This window comes from Acomys russatus, chromosome 2, assembly GCF_903995435.1.
Source record: "Acomys russatus chromosome 2, mAcoRus1.1, whole genome shotgun sequence".
In the NCBI taxonomy this organism is placed as follows: domain Eukaryota; kingdom Metazoa; phylum Chordata; class Mammalia; order Rodentia; family Muridae; genus Acomys; species Acomys russatus.
Window position 1 is genome coordinate 60,080,628 of NC_067138.1, and position 20,601 is coordinate 60,101,228.

The 20,601-nt window shown below is 39.8% G+C and overlaps 1 protein-coding gene across 1 annotated transcript in view; it reads left to right on the forward strand.

Moving 5' to 3' along the window:
- The window catches only part of Plppr1 (phospholipid phosphatase related 1), a 269,647-nt gene extending 256,251 nt beyond the window's left edge, over positions 1-13,396 (forward strand). Inside the window, exons 6-8 of the mRNA XM_051161956.1 lie at positions 4,388-4,564; positions 7,201-7,332; positions 12,106-13,396. Of these exons, the coding sequence (XP_051017913.1) occupies positions 4,388-4,564; positions 7,201-7,332; positions 12,106-12,138 (342 nt within the window). The 3' untranslated portion in view covers positions 12,139-13,396. The remainder of the gene's footprint in view (positions 1-4,387; positions 4,565-7,200; positions 7,333-12,105) is intronic.
- The last annotated feature ends 7,205 nt before the right edge of the window (positions 13,397-20,601 follow it).

The following is a 20,601-nucleotide window of genomic DNA, read 5'->3' on the forward strand; positions in this document are numbered from 1 at the left end:
TTGGCCTCACAGTGTGCAGGCCAGGATTAAACATGTGTCTCCTGTGCTTCTTACACCATGCATTATTACTTTGTTAAGAGTTGGATAGTTCTAGAAGAATCTAAGACCCCAAATTTTACTTCTCACTTTTCGCTAAATCACACCACCTTTGATTGTCCTGCTAAGTCATAATGTCCTGTTCATTTATTTCTTTGCTTGTTTGTTTGTTTTGCTCTCATTAAAGGAAAAGTAATAGTGTTTTCTTATTTCCCTACATTTTTTTTTTTATTTTAATTTAAAATTTTATTTCTAATTTATTTATTCACTATACATTCTGAACATAGCCACCTCCACAGGTGTCTACCAAGTCTCCTCTCTCTCTCATGCCCTTCCCCCGATCTGCCTTCCCCTTGCCCTCATAAAAGGGGAGCACAACACACACACACACACACACACACACACACACACACACACACACACACCTCACTAAATCAAGTCCCAAAAGAATTGAAATCATACTCATCTACTGAGGCCACACAAGGCAGCCTGGATGAAGCAAAGTGATCGAAAGCAGGCAACAGTGTCCATAGACAGAAGCCACTCTACTTACTAGGGGACCCACATGAAGATCAAACTGACCATCCATTACATGTGTGTTGAGGGCTTAGATCTAGTAGATGCGTTTTCTTTGGTTGGTGTTTCCATCTCTCCATAAGGCAGAAGCAGCTGTTAAGAAGTTAAAACATATTTGGAGACATTCCGAGACCTTAGAGACTATCAGATACTAGCTGTCTTTTCTCTATATGTTGGCACTGCAGAGGGAATGGATACGAAACAAAATAGAAAGCATTCTATTAAGTAAATTAATCCAGACACACAAAGATCACTAGCCTGTTTTCTGTCTTAATTTAGTTTCTTTGCTCATGGTTACAAGAAATGTTTCTTTATGTGGCATAAATATGTGTTGAGCCAGTGTTATTTTTTTTTTTTTTTTTATTTCTTTTTTTTTTTTTTATTAATTTATTCTTGTTACATCTCAATGTTTATCCCATCCCTTGTATCCTCCCATTCCTCCCCCCCCCCCATTTTCCCATTATTCCCCTCCCCTATGACTGTTCCTGAGGGGGATTACGTCCCCCTATATATTCTCATAGGGTATCAAGTCGCTTCTTGGCTACTTGCTGTCCTTCCTCTGAGTGCCACCAGGTCTCCCCCTCCAGGGGACATGGTCAAATGTGAGGCACCAGAGTATGTGAGAAAGTCGTATCACACTCTCCACTCAACTGTGGAGAATATTCTGACCATTGGCTAGATCTGGGAAGGGGTTTAAAGTTTACCTCCTGTATTGTCCTTGGCTGGTGCCTTAGTTTGAGCGGGACCCCTGGGCCCAAATCTGCCTATCATATTGTTCTACTTGTAGATTTCTAGGACCCTCTGGATCCTTTTATTTTGCTGTTCTCCCATGCGTCTCTCATTTAGAGTCCCAATAGGATGCCTTCCCCTCTGTCCCAGTTTCCTGGTAAGTGAAGGCTTTCATGGGACATGCCCCTTGGGCTAGTATGCAGATATAAGTGAGTATATACCATTTGATTCTTTCTGCTTCTGGGTTAACTCACTCATTATGATCATTTCTAGCTCAATCCATTTATCCACAAATTTCGGGAATTCCTTGTTTTTAATAGCTGAGTAGTATTCCATAGTGTATATGTACCACAGTTTCTTTATCCACTCTTCTACTGAGGGACACTTAGGCTGTTTCCATGTTCTGGCTATTATGAATAAGGCTGCTATGAACATGGTTGAGCAAATTTTCTTGTTGTGTGCTGGAGCATCTTCTGGGTATATTCCAAGGAGTGGGATAGCTGGGTCTTGAGGAAGCCCTATTCCCATTTTTCTGAGATAGCACCAGATAGATTTCCAAAGTGGCTGTACTAGTTTGCATTCCCACCAGCAATGAAGGAGTGTTCCTCTCTCCCCACATCCTCGCCAGCATGTGGTGTCGCTTGAATTTTTGATCTTAGCCATTCTGATGGGTGTAAGATGGAATTTCCCTACATTTTAACTAGAAGCCATGTTGGAAATGCCATATTTCATCTTCCTCTGTTGTGTGCTTCTTTTGAACCCAGAACTCAGAAGCACAACTGTCAGTTTGAATGCACACAAGTCAATACCACAAGGTCATTCCCTGTGCATTCACCATGAGCATTTTACCAGTGGAAGCAGCCATTGATGAGAAGGACCCCTTAGTAAGTCCCAGGGAAGCATGGAGTGGAAAGCAAGACAAAGCTAAGTCTCCTTTCAAACTACCCAGATATCCTGGGTACCCTCAGCCCCATCTGCAGAGACCAGGATCCCATTCTCCACCCAGCCACACTGGGAGGCACATTCTGTCACCTCATTAGTCATTGTCTTCTTCTTCTTCTTCTTCTTCTTCTTCTTCTTCTTCTTCTTCTTCTTCTTCTTCTTCTTCTTCTTTCCTTTACAAAACAAAGAGGAAACATAGACCAAGAATCCTCTGGGTCATTTAGTGTGTTTTCTGATCTTCAGAATATTAATTTGCTCCTAAATTATCTAGAGCATAATTTTTATAAAGGTATGTGCATTTGCTTCCCTTTTTATATTTTTATCAGATTCAAGTCACTGCTGTGTGAGATTAATTTTGATAATGCCATTATACAAATAAATTGGAAACTTAAACCAGTGTGGCATCATCAAATGAAACCTAAACGTCAGTGGCAGCAGAAAGCATGAATGGAATACAGTAGGTGCACACAGCACGCAATGCAGCAGCATCTGAGGATTTGGATATCAACCCTTTTAAATCAGGCCTCGTGCTCAATTAGATAAACCTAGATACAACATTCTAACTGAACAAACATTTTTTCTGTTTTGTGTTAAGTTATGCCTTCAGAATTACTCAAGACTGATAGATATGCTAATTGCCAGAGCTTGATTATTCAGTGGTGCACAGAAGTATTGAAGTGCTACACAGCACCCATAGATATCTGCCATTTTTATGTGCCCAATAAGAAGAAAACTCCAGTGAAAGCATTATTCAACAGTATTTCCTAGGTACCATTTAATATTGTGAAGACTATCAACTAGTAGTCTGTGTTATTAATGGGGAGATTCATAAAAGACATACCTAGGAAACAATATAGAAGCATAAAAATCAAATTGAACATATGTATTTGCATTCAGCATTTTAAGTAACAGTTCCCACAGTGGCAGAATACTACAGTATCCTACAATCTGTGTGACTTTGGTCTTCCAGAGTTTTGTGCAGCACCTGTTATGTAGGAGAGAGAGGCACCTTTGTCCCACTAGGATGTGTGCTAGTTGAGCATCTTCCTAGAAATTAATTCACATTGTAACATTGCTGGCTGCATCTAGGCGAATGTGTTTGTGCTCAGAACATCAAATACTCTTCAGGTTATAATCTTAAATCTCGGCCTTTCCTTGTATTTGTGTGGTTCAGAGTTACTGAATTCACCACTTTTTATAAGAATTAATAAGACAAGTCTGTAAGTCCCAGAACCCACAAAGGAGAATTGTAGCAAGTTTAAGGCCAGACTGGCCTAAAAAAGAAAAAGTAAAATGGTGGGTCACTAGTGTCCTCTAGTGGTATGTTATAGCAATTACCAAAGTGATGTAAATTGCTAGATGCACATTTTCATAACTCTGGCCCATGGTGGATACATTTAATAACAACGGCCCACTTTGCAAGTGTCAGAGAGAAATATCTTTTATTTGCTTCAGATCCCTTACCCTTTTACATATTGTGGTACACAGAAACGTTTAGTGTTTTAAAACACTCTGAAGTAGACAGATGCACAGAGAAGACCTCAGTTGTCCCTGATATGAGAATCAACTTCCATCACAGTAATGACCTATAGTCATGATTGGATCATTCAAATCAGACCCATCATCCAGACAGTGCACAATTTTGTATCATGGCCCCAAAGTACCACACATGAGGGACAGCAAAAAGCAAAATGTGAACTCTGTCACCTACCTGATACCCTCTGCTGCAAACTCATTCACATAGAAGGTATACCTGGTACCTAAGATTTTTTTTAACATGGGTTTTGTAATAGCACCACAACTTTCTCTGGTTCTTTATGTAAAAACTACATGTTCTGAATCTGGCCACTATTCTTCTGTTATTCCTTATGTCAGGATAGTTTGCTCACAAACACATGATGAAGCGAAAGTGACAAAAGAACACAAGTTCATTGTCGTAGCTGCACTGACTAACTAACTCACGTAATGAAGTTGTCCAAGGAGCTGTGGTTGCTATGGTCCCCTTTGTTAGAGCCCCGGGTTTCTGACCTGGGCTATGTGTGCACTTATGTGGATGCCCCAGAGAAAGGACTTCCTAGAAGTCACTGGTCTCTCTCCACTGCAGATGTATGTCACAAGCACAATCAAGACGAAGAGCAGTCGGCTGGCCAAGCCCGTGCTGTGCTTGGGGACCCTCTGTACCGCTTTCCTGACAGGCCTCAACCGGGTCTCAGAGTACCGGAACCACTGTTCAGACGTGATTGCCGGCTTCATCCTAGGCACCGCAGTGGCCCTGTTCCTGGTAGGTCAGCCTTCTTCTTGCCACTTCTTCCATGTTCTGTCTTCTGTGTAGAGTCACAGTGCCCTGAATTTCCCAGATTCCTGTCTGAGTCATTGTTCTACATGTCCCTGTCTTCTGAGCAGCAATCCTCTGGGAAATATGCATGTGTCTTCTACAAGAACAGTATCAGAGAAATATTTTGAGAAATAGGACTGGAGAGTCAAGAGAATAGTAACCCCAAGAAAGATGGCTGCGCTCCATCCTTGAGCCCTCACTTTGGTTAGGAAGACTGATAGATGATGTACCTTCACATGGGTGTTCAAGTATTTACACTCAGTGTTTGGGGCTCAAGAGCTTTGTGTTTCTGTGCAAAGTACAGAAGAGGAAAGCCGTTAGTGGATCAGACTCTCTCCTACATCAATGAAAAAAAACAAACAAACAAACAAAAAACAAAACTGGACCTGGACCCAGATCCTGGCCTACCTATGCACATGTGTATACCCTCTCCAAAACATGGAAGCTCCACAGCTAATGACTCCCCTTTGAGAGACCTCTTTGTCTGAACACACCTCTTGGCATCTGATTTCGACTAAGTGGCTTCAACATTTGACCTCCCTGAAGAATTATGGCAAACACAGCTGCCTCCCCATTTCTGCTGATGTTTCAGTTCTTCGACCAGGTGGAGACCTCACTGGGTGCTCATGTGGAAAACCCCTTGATAAGATTTGGACTGGAAAAGAAGAACCTATGCTCTCTTTTTGTTCTGTTTTGTTTTGGTTGTTGGTTGGTTAGTTGGGTTTTTGTTTGTGTGTGTGTTTGTTGGTTTGGTTTTCCACTTTCATTGAATGTGGTACGGATATCGTGGTACACATTGTCCAATTTGATGAACTTGACATCTCTCTTGCTTTTTCTTTCCCTTTCACCTCAAGAAACTATTGAGGTTGAGTTTGGTTTTTTCCCTACATTTGGATTTCATTTAAATGAAATCCCATAATATGTGTTTTCTGACATTTTACATCTGTTAAATTTACGTTTGGAGACTCATTCATATTGTAGAATGTAAAATAATTTATTTCTTTTTATTGCTCTATAGTATTCCACTGCCTGGACATACCAGAGTGGTAAAATTTCATTCTTTGGTTCCTGTTTTGATAATATGTCACCAGGCATATAAACATACATGCTCTGTATAAAATAAAGCCAATGTCAATAGTAAAAGCCTCCTCAAGGAGAAGAGGTCACTAAAATCTCAAAGGACCTGCCACCCATCCTATTCTGTACTTTATAGTGCAAGCATCACACATATACTCATTTTACATTCACATATTCCTATTACTAAACTCACTTTTCCTTTCTGCTCTTAATATAAAAATATTATACATACATACACACATACGGCAGTCCCAGCCTTTTGCTCAGTTGACCAGATGTTTTTTCCTGAAAAAGCTCACATGTTTCTATAGAACATGATCTATAAAACTATCATCACCCAGAATTCCCTCCGTCAGATCCCATCTTTCTTCTTATAATGGAAGAAGAGGGGAGGGTGAAGCGTGAATTCTCTGAGTGAAGTTACTGACCAATGATCTCATGCAGCTGCTATCTTATGAGAAAGACTCCCTGGGAAAGGTCTTTGAAAGAAAAGGAGAATTATTGGTGACATCAAGAGAACAGAGCACTTTCCAAGGGAGATCACTGAACAAAGACAGACTGGGCCAGGTATGGTGGCACACGCCTTTAATCCCAACAACACTCGGAAGGCAGAGTCCGGGGCAAGCCTGGTCTACCAAGCCAGTCCAGGACAGCCAAGGCTACACAGAGAAATCCCATCTCGAAAACAAACAAACAAAAACAAAAAACAAAGACTGACTGGCAGAAAAATCCAACAGTCTTGACATTCGACATCACTGGAGTGCCTGCTTGAAAGAAATGGCAGCGTAGACTGCCCACACAGTTGCATGAGTCTTGGAGAGATGGTGTCTGTGAAGCTTGTGGGTTGCTGGGTGCTGTATAAAAATTTTGCTTTACAGCTACAACTTGCAGTCTTCTTTCCTATCCCTGGGTTATTATTGTTTGGTCTGTTATTGCTTCCAGTGGTTTGACTGTTGTGGTCAATTTTGCTTTCATCCAATGTTAAAAAGCCAGAACTGCCATTGAACTGCTGCCCACTTACTTGAATACATATATTCATACCTCAGAGACACACATCAAGCTGGGAACAGGGAGGAGAGTAAAGACAGAGGGAGAATGGAAGTAACCAGAACAGAAATCTGTAGGGAAGACAGAGAGAGAAGCAAAGCCCAAGAATGTCAGTATACTATCTGTTCCTCTTCAATACACGTCTGTGTTTCCCATAAGAAGAAACACAGGGGGAAAGGAAGGAAAATGGGAGTTGAGTCTTTACTGCATGCCATACACTACAAATACCTCAAATTTAGCATTCCTAAGGCAACTCTGACAATATTTTAATCTTCACCAGAACATGCAGTGTGCTCAGCCCACACTTCCAGCCTCCCTCACTCTTGGCCTCCCATAATTCCAAGGAAATATGTCACCTTAAGGATGGCATTCAAGGACAGCGATCTGCCACTCTCAGAGATAACCAGACACTGTTCACTGGAGTCTGACCCCAATCTCTGTTCCCCCTTATCCTGCAGGGAATGTGTGTGGTTCATAACTTTAAAGGAACACAAGGCTCTCCTTCCAAACCCAAACCTGAGGATCCCCGTGGAGTTCCCTTGATGGCTTTCCCAAGGATAGAAAGCCCTCTGGAAACCTTAAGTGCACAGGTACAGTAAAGTGACTTTAGAAAGAAAACCTTTGCAGGTGGCTTATTTGATCCTGAGGAAGCGATAAGTGTTGTTTAAATTACACTGGTGAAGCTTTAGGATACTCAGGCCTCTAATGTGTAATAAACATGTATGAAGTATGAACTATTCATATGGGAAGCCAGGTTGACTAACAACCAAATTGCTTCTTTTATGGTTTCATTTCCCTTGATGTACTGGCGGTGGGAAAGGAGGAGATCCAAACTTCCTGGGACTACAAGAGCCAAAAGTTCACAAGTTTCTCATGTAGTGTGCCATAATGTTTGCACGGAACTCGCACAGAAATTCATAGATGCATTCGTCTTCACTTCACTCGCAGTGGTTAAGACAATGTAAACCCTAAGAAAATAGCTGTTAAGCAGTACTGTTGAGAGAATATAACAAGGGTTGTATGCATTCAGTCTCCTAGACACTTTTCATCTATCTAAACATATGGCTGAAGAACCCATGAATAACAGAAGGGCCCCTGGGTTTGGTCTCCTAAATACTTTTCATCTATGGATCATGGAAGGGAAACTAGTTTTGTAGACAAAGATTTTGTAGTCACTAGTAACTCAGACTAGAGGTAGAGGATCTATTCTGACGACAGTCACAAATTCAACATGCAATACTTTTTTATTAAGTGTTCTACAACAAGCCTTTGGTCCGTGCATGAGGTCAAAACAATAATTAGACACACCGCTTTAAATCTCCAGAACTCCAGTGATTGGGGAAGAGTGGAAATAAAGCTGTCACAATTATGCTGAGCTAAATTCGATGCACCATTTGAATACAAGTTCAGACAAATGCCTACTCTGAAAAGACAAGAAAAGCCAAAGAAAGTGCTGCTAAAGAGGCGCTCTGGACTTTTGCCTGGAACCATTCCAGGAGCATCAAAAGATATTCTTAGTTGAATCACTATCATATAGAATGGACACTCATCAATGCCCATTTCTCTGTTAAGAATTAAAACATTGAGGTCAGCACTGTTAAACTACTTACCCCAGACCACCCAGCTAGAAGGTGGGAAAGTGAAGATGAGCAAATATTCTTAAAGTGAACAAGAGAATAGCCCCCTTTTAAAAAGCCATGACTTTCATTCAAACACCCCTCTTCTCAGGCATCTGGAATTCTAATAAAGGAAATGTTTTCTGTAATATTCTGTCCATCTTGAAATGCAAGGGATAGCAGCGCACTTCCTAGAGGAATTAGTAGATGTCTCGCACCATTTAGATATTGACTGTCACAAGCTGCTCTGTGTCTTTTGACCTTTAATAAATTTAACTTCATTAGTGAACTGAGGGAGGGGGATGGGGGAGGGGTGGGAAGCAATGAGATTCTTGCCACTTTGAGAAACTATGTAGCTTTAGCATTAAACCCAGCACCAAGCATATTCAGCTTCTTTTTTCATATCTCTCATTTCTTAAGGTTTGATTAGAAATAATTGAACTATAGGAAAAGTATCTCTCTTCAGACTTCCACAGGCACCAGACATGCAGTTGGTGCCCATACAAACACACGGACAAACCCTCATACACAGAAAAAAAATGTATTTAAAAAGAAACGCTTGCTTAGTTACACAGATGTGTCAGCCCTATGTGTACCTAGTGTCCCCTGAATATCCTGGTCTAAGAATAATGTCATCCATCTGCCCACACCAGCCAGGCCCTAGCATCTGTCTGTGGCTTTTCTCTTCTCCTCCAAGACTATTTGTAGTTGACTAAGACAACAAATTTCTAGGGCATACTCTGAAGGTTTCACACTGAAAAGTGAAGTACTAAACCCTTTTAGATGTGGTTCTTCCCCACAGAGATAAAGGATGCTTGAATATTTACACTGAGAATAGCAACAAGATTATCAGTAAATGCACTGGGTGCTCAAGCTGTAACTGAACCTCTTCCAAGCCTGACTCTTTCTATGTGTCTATGAATGTGGCTCCTCATCAAGATCTGAGGCCTCAAATGGCAAGTGCTCCAATGCACAACACTGAAATGAAATCAAATATTGGGTTATTATGGTAAAAAAAAAAGAAAAGAAAATATCTGAGGCCTCATGAATAACAGGTTTGGGCAGAAGGTCTTTCTGTGTCCATCATGTGATTGCCCCTTACGTTAAGATAGTGTTCCCTCATATGTATGTCCCTCATGGGACTGGGAACCTTTAAGGATCTAGGCTCTGTGATCCATGTCTTATGTGCCATGTTTCCTGACATTTACTAAGTGTAACACAGATACTGGCTGGCTGGAAGGAAGCCAGAGCCAAAACCTCAAGTAGATCCTTTAGTCAAACACCAAGTACCTCAGAGCAGAGCCACTATCTCTGGGGTCACCATGCTTGTGACAAATACAAACTTGAGAAAAACAGTGAGCAGAACATGCTTACAGGAGGCTGTGGCAAGTACCAGCCACGTGGCCTAGGCTATACCAATCGTGGAAGTGTGGAGAAGGCAAATATTGCTTTTGCTGGAAAACATTTCCACAGAAAAAGGAAGGCAATAGCCTTCACTTGTTCAAGAAAGAGAAGTAGCAATCATTGAGAGTCCTTTTCTCTCAGTCTCACCAGTACCCCTGCCATTGACATCACTTTATTTTGGAAAGGAAGATACGCTTAAAGTAGCAATTCCTAAGATTGTTTAATCAAAATTAAACACAGACCCATTTAACTCTAAAGGTCCTGTGTGTCCTACTGTAGCAGGCAGCCTAATATTTCATTAAAGCCAACTTCTTTTTTTAAAAATCTACTCCTCTCAGGCTTGAGTAAGGAAATGTGCTGCAGGGGATACATGTTCAGCCTGAACTATTCTCCCAATGTAAGTGTCTTCCATGTTCTCCCTGGGGAAGAGCCTCCTGTGTGACACCTGAGGCCAGACTTTATTGTAGAAGCTGCAGCGTTGTGGTTGTGATAATGGACCCAGCTTCCCAGGGAAGAATGGTGGAGATATTAAGAACCAGAACTGCCCTTTGGAGCACATACTTACACACATGAAATCTACCTGCACTGGCTCTTCTTGCAGAGGACCAGAGTTAAGTTCTGTCCTCAGAACCCAAGTCAAACAGTTAACAGTAGGCCGGGCTGGTGATGGGCTTTTGACCTGGGGATATAGTGTAGTAACTGTGTACTCACTCCATAGTCCTCAAAACTGCAGCTTCAAGGAACATGATACCTACCCTCTTCCGGCCTCCTGATGAGCATCTGCACATGCACATGCACACTCATGCACAGATACACATACATAATAATAAAATAAAAGTTTTAATATGCAACTGATCTGCTACACATGTCTCCTGTGTCCTAAAATCAACAAAGGTCCATAATCCTCTAATAATCAGATGAAAAAAACCACAATTTCCTTAAGTATTTACCAAATCCATGGGCCCATAGCTTAGGATTTTTTAAGTTTAAACCAACAACAAGACTTTGAAGACCACATTAGCAAGTTTTCAAGCAAAATGTGACAGAGTCAGAAGGAAAATGCATACATCTGAAGCCACATGTTTATATTGAATCTCAGTGGTGGGCAAGCAACAGAATACAACAAGGATGTGGTTGTCTAATAATATTCATTTACATTAGATATAAAATCTCCAAAATACATGTAATATTTTCATGTAAAAATATAAAAGTATTGCTCTTTTACTCTCTTACCTCTTTTTCTCTTCCTCTCTCTCTCTCTCTTTCTCTCTCTCTCTCTCTCTCTCTCTCTCTCTCTCTCTCTCTCTCTCTCTCTCTCTCTCTCTCGTATGCCTCCCCCTCACCTTCTCTCCCCATGCTCACTTAATAAACCTCATGTAATCTAAATATATATATATGTGTGTGTGTGTGTGTGTGTGTGTGTGTGTGTGTGTGTGTGTGTATAAAATTATCACGTACAGGTTCAGGAAGAGGGTCTTAAAGTTATAAGGCAAAAAAATAAACAAATAAATAAATAAAATGAATAAGTAAAATAAAATATTTTAAGGCCAGAGAAATGACTTTGAAGGCAAAAGTACTTATTACCAAGTTCCTGGTGAACTGAGTTCCTGATACCCATATTGTGGAAAAAGAAAACCATCTCCTACATGCTGTTTTTTTTACTTCCACATGCATGTAGTCACACATTTATGTACACCCAGGGACATCCCCCACAAACACATATAAAATTTAACTTTAAAATATGGGGGGGGGGAAATCATTTTAATGACTCTGCATCATGTAGCTCACATTCTCTATAAATTAGCTAAAGCCAAGTGAAAACCCCTCTATCCACTGGAAAATAATAATTTTAGTCCCACACAACTTGTAACTCAGAGAATAGGTCAAATGGGAAAGCTTAGTTGGTATTCAGTATTTAAAGCATGTCAAAGGTATGGAATATAGCTATCATTTTGGAATCCTGACTTAAATACTTAGTCAAAACAGTAAGGAAAAGTTGGCATGAAGAAATGATTCTACTTTGACTGGACATGCTGAAGGAACAGGTAACAGGAGTTGAAGGGCATTGGAAAAATACATCAAGGGAAAGCATGTAGTTTGGTGGCTTTCGTTTGTGGGGTGTCAATCATTTGAGAGATGACATGAAGTTGGGTGGGTAGAGGTGAGGAAGGCCTGGGAGGATTTGGGGGGAGGGAAAAAATACAATCAAAATACATTGCATGGAAAGTTTAAAATATGAAAAACTAAAAAGAAATCAGTGAGCTTTGATCTGGAAGACATCTGGGGAATGGATGAGAGTCAGTCAGCCCAACTCTGAGGGTCTATGTGTTGTTTCCTCTGCAGAATCACTCAGCCTCCATGACCGAAGTCACCTGAGAAAAATGAAGAGATGCAGCTGTTTTGGGTTTCTTTCTTTCTTTCTTTCTTTTCAACAACCTTCCAGTTCAATATTTCAAAACACACAGTTACTCAAGTCAAACTGTGACAACAAGTATTACAGTTACCTAGTTAGAGGCTAATGTTTTGTACATTTTTTTGTATGAAGAAGTGGTGTAGCTTGCCCTGATTTTTTTTTTTTTGTCAGCTTTAATATATTTATGCCAGAATTTTAAAACCAACAAAATTTTCCTCTTGTTCAAGTGTGCATTGAAGAATCACATTTATTCAATGGTTGATGTTGTTTTGTGATATTTGTACACAAATCTTTTCTCAGTTTTATAGACACAAAATAAAGCAAATGATCCACTTTAAACCTTTATTACCACAGTTGCTGCCTCCTCCAGAAGTTTTGAATTTTAATGAAAGCTAAACTTTTGAGTTACAGGAAGGACCATGGTGGTTAATTTTGAATCTCAAAATCAATTCTGGAAAAAAAATTTTTTTCAGAGAGAACACCATGTTCTGCTGAGATACTAGTTTCTTGCACTCCAAGTCAAAATGACATTGGCACACAAGTTAGGAGTCCTAGTTGCCTAACTGTTGGCACAAAGGCCTATATTTGGGGGGTGTTTTGGTTATATGATTCTTTCTTAGATAATAGCCTTGCCCACCTAAGAAACTTAAGTCGGTTTGGAATTCTGTCCTTGGGCAGGTGACGCTGTAGCCTTGTATCCAAGAGAGCAGCTAGCACCAGCCTTTCCTGTCAACTCAACTGTTTTGTATATCATATTGTATGGACTTTATATGAAAAATAATATTTTACAGTTTGCACAGTATTATTTTACAGAAAGGATATCAGAGCATCTACAACATAGAGCCCAGAGCAACAGCTTCCCTTGGGGGCTTGTAACTGTTCTTAGATTTTAACTGCATCCTGTTTTTTCTAGCATGGTAATAATGTGTCCCTCCTTTGAGAGAAGGAGTTCTCTATCTGTATCTATCAAAACGTTTTCTTGACACATCCATGTCAGCTCTTCCTAGCTTTTTTTGTACATATTTTTTTTTTCTAAAGAGATTGAAAAAAAAAAGTTATCACAAAATGTCTTCTGGCTCATGTCCTTTGTTTGCCATTTCACTTGGTGCTATTTGAAGAACCACAGAGTATTTGCTGTGTTCAGTTCATGATTAAATGAACCTGACCGGCCACGATTAAAAGGTCATTCAGAGAATGAGAGGGGGTGAATAAGAAAGGATATGCACGAGTATGCATGCATATGTCTTACGGTAAAATGAAAGAGTTTCTTCATTTATTAAGATAGTCAAATCAATTATACTCAGAGGATTCCTAGTCTTCAACCTGCCCTGAAATTTCTGAGTTTTCATAAACAATTAGTCAGTTTTTTTTTTGTTTTGTTCTGTTTTGTTTTTAGGAACAAAAATTACCTCTCCTAAAGCTTTCTTGGTCCTCATTTCCTGAACTGTTTACCTAAACTCTTTTGCATACATTCATGCACATTTTCTAAGTAGTGTCTGACTAAAGTTGGAGAAAAGCTAATAGTTAAGGCTTTGCTCATCCCCCAACATCAACTCCCTGCCCTCAGGCAAATAATTAATGCATTCTGATGTTTTCAGTGCAATGAACCCAGGGAAGCTGTATAAAGTCTAAAAACACTGACACACATCAGTCCCAACACTGTGGTCCAGCACTGCCCAGTTCTTATTGCTTTTCTTTCTGCTACATGAAGATGCCTCTAAAGCAAGTTCGGCCCTTTTTGGTGTGGTGTGTCTACTTAGATGGTTCATGGATGCTAAAGAAGAAAGGAAGGCCTGAGAAAGAATAATTTGCAAACTCTGAGCTCTCTCCTACTATATGCTAAGTGTGACATCATCCAGTGTCTGAAGGACTCCTTTTATTTACCTAGACACACCGAATTTTTGAAGATAAAGTGAACTGTTTTTGTTTATTTTCTCCCAAAGCATCAGAAAATGATGATAGACAAAACTAATTGTTTGTTACCTATTCCAGGTCACACTTCAAAGTCATCAGCCTATCTGGTCACCAAATTGTATTTTTGAAGAAAAATCAAGTCAACAAATCAGCCCACTACCTTTGCACTCTTCTGTCTGGTTTTGATTCTGGGAAGATCCCTTCTTATTTCAAAAATCCGTGGGCACAGTTCTGGTTTCCCAGGCCAGGACATGGAGGGTGTTGTGTGACAAGCTGTGATTTGTGGCGTACTACTGCACATCAGTTACAACTCAGGGATTTCTCTGTACTCCATTCACCAGGTCTCTGACCCCTTTGCCTTGTGCCATGATGACTATGATAGAGCCTCTATTTACACTTCGCTGGCCTCACATTGATTGTTACCCTCCAATCTAGCATATGGAATTCATTTCTCAGGTTTGGACTAAGCTACTTGGGTTTTCTACTAAGGACAAAGCTCTCTGTCCAAACAGGGCGAGTAGTGACTTTAGCCTAAGACAGAAATGAATTCCTTTTCTTCTTATGGATGTTGGAAATGCCTGAGAAACTCTGGCTGACTGTAGGAGGGGATTTGAAAGAAACAACACTAATTGTTTTGAATGTTATGCAATAATGAGACTTGTCACAGAAAACACTTTGTTATAGTTTACCCATCAGATAGATGCCAGACTTCTTCCCAACCTGGCTGAAGAGAGACTGTAGCTTACTTGGAAAGAAAAAGACTTTTAATGGGTCTAAAATAGCTGGAAAATGACACATTTAGATACAAGGGTAATAATAACAAAGAGTCTGCCCTGAGCAGTTATGACAATGAGTGTCCCAGTGATGAGCTGTAAAGATCTTTTCATTAGGCTTGATGGATGGGAAGGCTTGGGTAACTTCAGTATTTAGGGAATGCAAATATCCTTAATCTGCACTTGAAATGGGGTGCGGGGTGAGGGGGTGTAGGGGTGGGGGTGGGGGAGGAGCAGGTTCCACCAGAATGAATTAGAACTACAATTGGTATTCTTTGGAAAGTTGACTTCATGTCCTATTATAGATAACTGGCACCTGCAACATATACTATCTTAAAGGCAGGCACATCAAATACCCAACTCCCAAGTTTATTTCAAGGACTGGCTTTTACTAATGCTACAGTAATTAGGAAGTCCAGAAAGACAAGGAACACTGAAGTTACATAATCAAGTTTGGCCTTGCTCCTTTCCCAGATATTTCTTGAGACTATAGAAAACAAAACTGAGTCTTTCTTTACAGAAAATGCATCTTCTCCTCCAATCCTAGAGACCTTGGGTTTTACCTCATCAGCTGAAATCCCACCCTGTGGCTTTAATCTGTGCCTTCACGCCTACCTAATGAGCACCTACCTAATGAAGGCATCAGAGTTGTTCTAATAGCTAAGGATGTGCAACAAAGTATAGACCAGCTGCTTTCCTCCAACGGGACTGAGTTAATGAAAGGAAAAGGAAGGTATGTGTAGCAGAGGTGCTTGTAGTTGTCCAGGAGATTTTCAAGCTTGTTTCTTTGGACAAAGGACTTGTGGGAACAGAAGACCAAGCTATGTGAGAAAAGCAAAAGTTACCACCCTGCTCTTTCAGGATTGAAGAGACCCTGTAGGTGGGCACTTTATAAGGTCCTTGGGTCCTCTTTTTTCTATTGGTCCTGTTTAGATAACTATTTGTGTTTTTTTCCCATTTCTCCTTGCAATGTCTTCTAGGAACAAGAATCCATCATCTTAGGAATCCCACTTTCATCTCCTTTGTCTATGTCCCTCTAACTCTTCTTCAACAACCCAAAGCCTTTAATATAAGGTGATTAGGAGAGATCCCTAATTTATATGGGGGAAATGGGACATTAATAGAAAAGCTGCTATAAAGCACTGACATATATCTATACTTATGTATTTAGATGGAGCTACTTTGGATGAATAAGGGATTATTAGATAGAAATCATATAGAAAATAATATTAAGGGTTTGGAGAGATAGCTTTCAATGACTTGTAACTCCAGCTCCAGAAACATCTGATGTCTCCCTCCTCTGAGGGCACCTGCACTCATTCACATACACCCACAGACACACAGAGAAAAACATAATTTACACATAAATGAATTTTTTCAAAAGGCTATAAGGAAGAACAAATAAGTGGCTGAGTCATAGTTCTGATTAAATAACTATTTGCCTTAAAATGAAGTAATAATATGTGAGGGGGTATTATGGGAAAATAAACTTGCTTTGGGGTCAGAAAAATAAGTGCACTAATATAATATTCAGCTCTTTATTATGGAAAATGTCCAGGAATACATAAATGAGCATAAATGAATCTACAAACAAAAGTGAAAGCAAGAGAATCCATATATAGATGCCTTGAGGCATGAAGCAACTTTAAACACACAAAGAATTAACAAAAGGTTAATGGATGCGGAGTTTGTTAAGTGAGTGTAAAAGACATTTGTTGTGCCAGAGAGCATATTGGAGATGTTAGAGGGCTTCTTGTTGGTACAAACTTTGAAATTTATCCTGAAGTAACAAGCAATCAGTAAGCAAGAGAATGTCACTAAACTTTTTTCAGACTTTCCATTTTTAAATAAGCTTTTTTCAGACTTTCCATTTTTAAAGGGTCTTTTTGCATTGTGTATATACAATAGCTAAATGGAATCAAAAGTAGAAGTGAGGTAACCAAGTAAGACATTGCTTTCTATTTTAGATTCCTCTTCATTTTCTAATTATATGTATGTGTGCATGTCTATAGGGGCTGGGAGTATGTGTGGGTAAGCTAAGGTGCTTGTGATTTTGAGACACCTGGCATGTGTGTTGGAAACTGAACTTGACCCTTGAAATTCATCTTCGTTTTTTAATTATGTGTCGGTGTGCATGTCTGTAGGCGTTGGGAGTATGTGCAGGTAAGCTCATGTGCTTATGATTTTGAGACACCTTGGCATGTGTTGGAAACCGAACTTGACCCCCTGTGAGAGCAGTGCATGCTTTACTGCTAAGCCATCCCTTCAGCCACAGCCTGCTGCTTTTTTAGGTAGACATGTCATGTGTTGAAGTAGAGTGGTTATAACCGTAAAGAGAAAGCAGCTTTGAAGGGTATGAAAAAGTGCTAGGAGATAGACTCAACAAAGCCTGAGGCTCGTGGGCTCTGGCAGACAGCAGTTATCAGTAACATCTTCTCCCTGGGGAACAAGTTCCTAAATCTAACTCCCTGGAGAGAAGACTGGTGATGAGTGAAAAGCTGCAATAAAAAGCAGGTCAGATTTGCATATATTCCCCAGGACATCGCCCTGAGCAGTTCTGCTTCCCCTGGAAACCCAGAAAATCCACATATGCTTCTCAATGGAGAAACTGCCAGGAGCATAGCTTACCCTCTCGAGACCACTCCTTGGTACTCAGCTTGGCTTTCTCACGTCCGTGTCTTATATGTTGGCAGTGTACCATGCTACATCTACAGCCTTCCCAGGAAGCTAACTAAAACTGGCCAAGAGTAACAGAAATATGGAGGGGATGCACATCTCCTCTGGAGCTCTCCAAGGAAAACAAAATACTAAAACAGACTAAATAATTGCTAACATCAAATTCTAGATCTATACAAGTTACCATTAAAGAGAACTAAACATAAACATTTTCAGGTGTGCAAATATCTGACAATTTTTTTCAAATAGGCTATAAGGAGAAACAAATAAGTAGCTAACTCATAGTTCTGATTAAATAACTATTTACTTTAAAATAGAGTAATAATATTTGAGGGAGTGTTATGAGAAAATAAACTTACATTGGGGTCAGAAAATGGATGCATTGATATAATATTAAGCTCTTTATTATGGAAATTTTTCAGGAATACATAAAGAAGAAGAAAATATTATAAAAGAACTTTCTCAAGACAACATTCAAAGTCTTTTGTAGTAATCTTGCTTTTTGCAATATTCCTGGCTTTTAAAATAATACCCACATATCAAAACTGGCCACTGAAGAGTACTTCAATATAAGTCTCTAAACTTTTTTATATAATCATAACACAATTACCACATAACAATGTCATCATAATTTCTTAGTGTCATTTTGTTGATATCATTAAATATTAATCTATATTCAGATTATTCCAGGAAGATGAACCATATTCAAATTATTTTTGGAGCAATGAAAAAACAATGATTAGAGTATATGAATTAAACAAAAAAATTGATGACACATTTTCAACAACATAATAGCTTTAGTTAAAAATAACATCCTTGTGTATCAAAATCACAAAAAGAAGAGATTTGGTACAAAAACAGCTTAAGTATGTGGAGTAATGTTTGAGATGGTTTGATGTCATGATTTCTGAATGTATACATATTATTAGAAGTCAGGGAGTACCAGGCTTAAGAAAAGAGCTACAATAAAATTACCCTTCAGAAAGTAACTACACTAGCAGAGGAAAAGGGATATTTCCCTTTAAACCCTGATGAGGCACTTCATTAAGAAGACCAGCTTACTCTAACAGAGAGACACCCTGGATAGCATGACAATGGACAAGGCATCATATAAATCTCCCAAACAATGGAGATGTCATGGCTTTCGTAAGTTTTGGAGGATGGGTGAGAAGTTTTATGCCATGTGATTTAATTCAAGTAACATTTCAACATAGCCTATACGCTAAGTACCCAGTTACTAGATAGAGCCATGAGCCTTTCTTGCAGCTTTGGGAATGAGGGGCTCTGAGGCCATGGGCCTCTTATCTGTCTGTTACTGAGAAGGAGGGATGGTTGGAGGGAGCAGAGAGAGGTGCAATAGATGGGCCTGGGGCCAGTCATTTTAACTATCTGTTACAGAGATGAGGGAGGTTAAAGGGATGGGGTAGAGAGGCCCTGTGGTCAGAGCTTGTTTTCTCCAAGGTAGGAACTTGTTCCCTTCAAGAGTCTTGAAGTGGCAAGCAATGACCTAACATATACCTCAAACCACCTCACTATTATGTGCCTGTTATCAATAAAAATATAGAAGTTTAGCTTTTTCTCCATTTCCTAATTTACTTCTACAGCTACTTTGTTCCAACCAGGGCTGTCATGGTATTTTTATCTTCCCAGTCTAATTTAGTGGAGCCCGTACAATTAATTGATGAAGCTCGGAAGCAATTGACCCGCAGGATAAGCTGTGATCTGGATCTGTTTACTCACGGTGACATTTAACTTGTTTTCTTGACACAATGCCAGCAAAAGATCAAAGCCTTGCTTAGACTCAAGTTCAACATGCTCCTAGGACTGGCTCTCAATAACACCATCGGTACCCGTTAACTCCTTCCATGAAATCTGTCATGCCAAACTGTCCCTTCTCACAGGCCAGTGTGAGAGGTGGTTCTGGGTAGAGCCGATCTGATCCTTCCCTCCATGATGAAGTGACATCCCTTCACTCCTGCTCCCTCCACACTACAGCATTCTGTACTTGGGTAAAACTGCCTTTGTGTCAAAGGAGAGAGAGAGAGTAGAAATATAAAAAGAGAACACTACCTATCAGAAACAAACAAGGAAAAAAAAACCTGTAAACACGAGAGCATGAGTTAATTTAATTAAAACACAATAAATTAACAAATGAATTTAAAAAGACTTGACCAGTAAGTGAAGCAAAAGTTTCCACGTGAGAAGATAAACACAAGAAGCAAGTATTTAGGTAAGTCAGACTGAAAGAAAAGAGAAAACAGAGCTTATGTGAAAAGAAAACCTGTTCTAGAAAACAAGAAAAAGTCTGCAATAAGTGATGAGACTGGCTCCAAAAGAAACTTTAGAATCTTTGTTAGTTGGTGCAAATTTTTTCATCTATTCAAATTACGTGAGCACGCGGAAGCAGGGACGAATGAACATGAGGGTAAGTCGCCAAACTGAAAGGCCAGAGGAGAGAAGCACCATGAAACTGTAGAGGAAAGTCCAGGAAACCAGCCGCTGCTCTAAGAGCCCTGTTTACATAGCTCACTCAGCTTCAATAAATGTCCCAAAGGCACTTGATTAAATTTGATTGCATTCTTGATTTCTTTATGAAAGTGATATGTACTTAGAATAAAGAGAAGCATCCCACTTTAAAAAAAATTATCTACATCAAATGTTATGCTTGATAGTAGACTAGATAGTTCACTTCAAGCATCAGGAACCCAATATAAAATAGTTTAAACAGAGAAAGTACTCCTAGAAAGACATTTGGCAGTTTTAGAGATTTCCTTTGGATTGGAAATGCCTAGATCAAATGAGTCCTTTTTTTTCTTTTACGTTTTTTTTTCACTGTCTGTTTGTTTGGTTGGTTTTTCAAGACAGGGTTTTTCTGGGTAGCCTTGGCTTTACTGGGCTCACTTTGTAGACCAGGCTGGCCTCGAACTCACAGAGATTCCCCTGACTATGCTTCCCCAAGTGCTGGGAATACAGATGTACACCACCATGCCCAGCGATCAAATGAATCCTTATCTCTGGTGTGTGTTTGTGTGTGTGTGTGTGTGTTTGTGTGTGTGTGTGTGT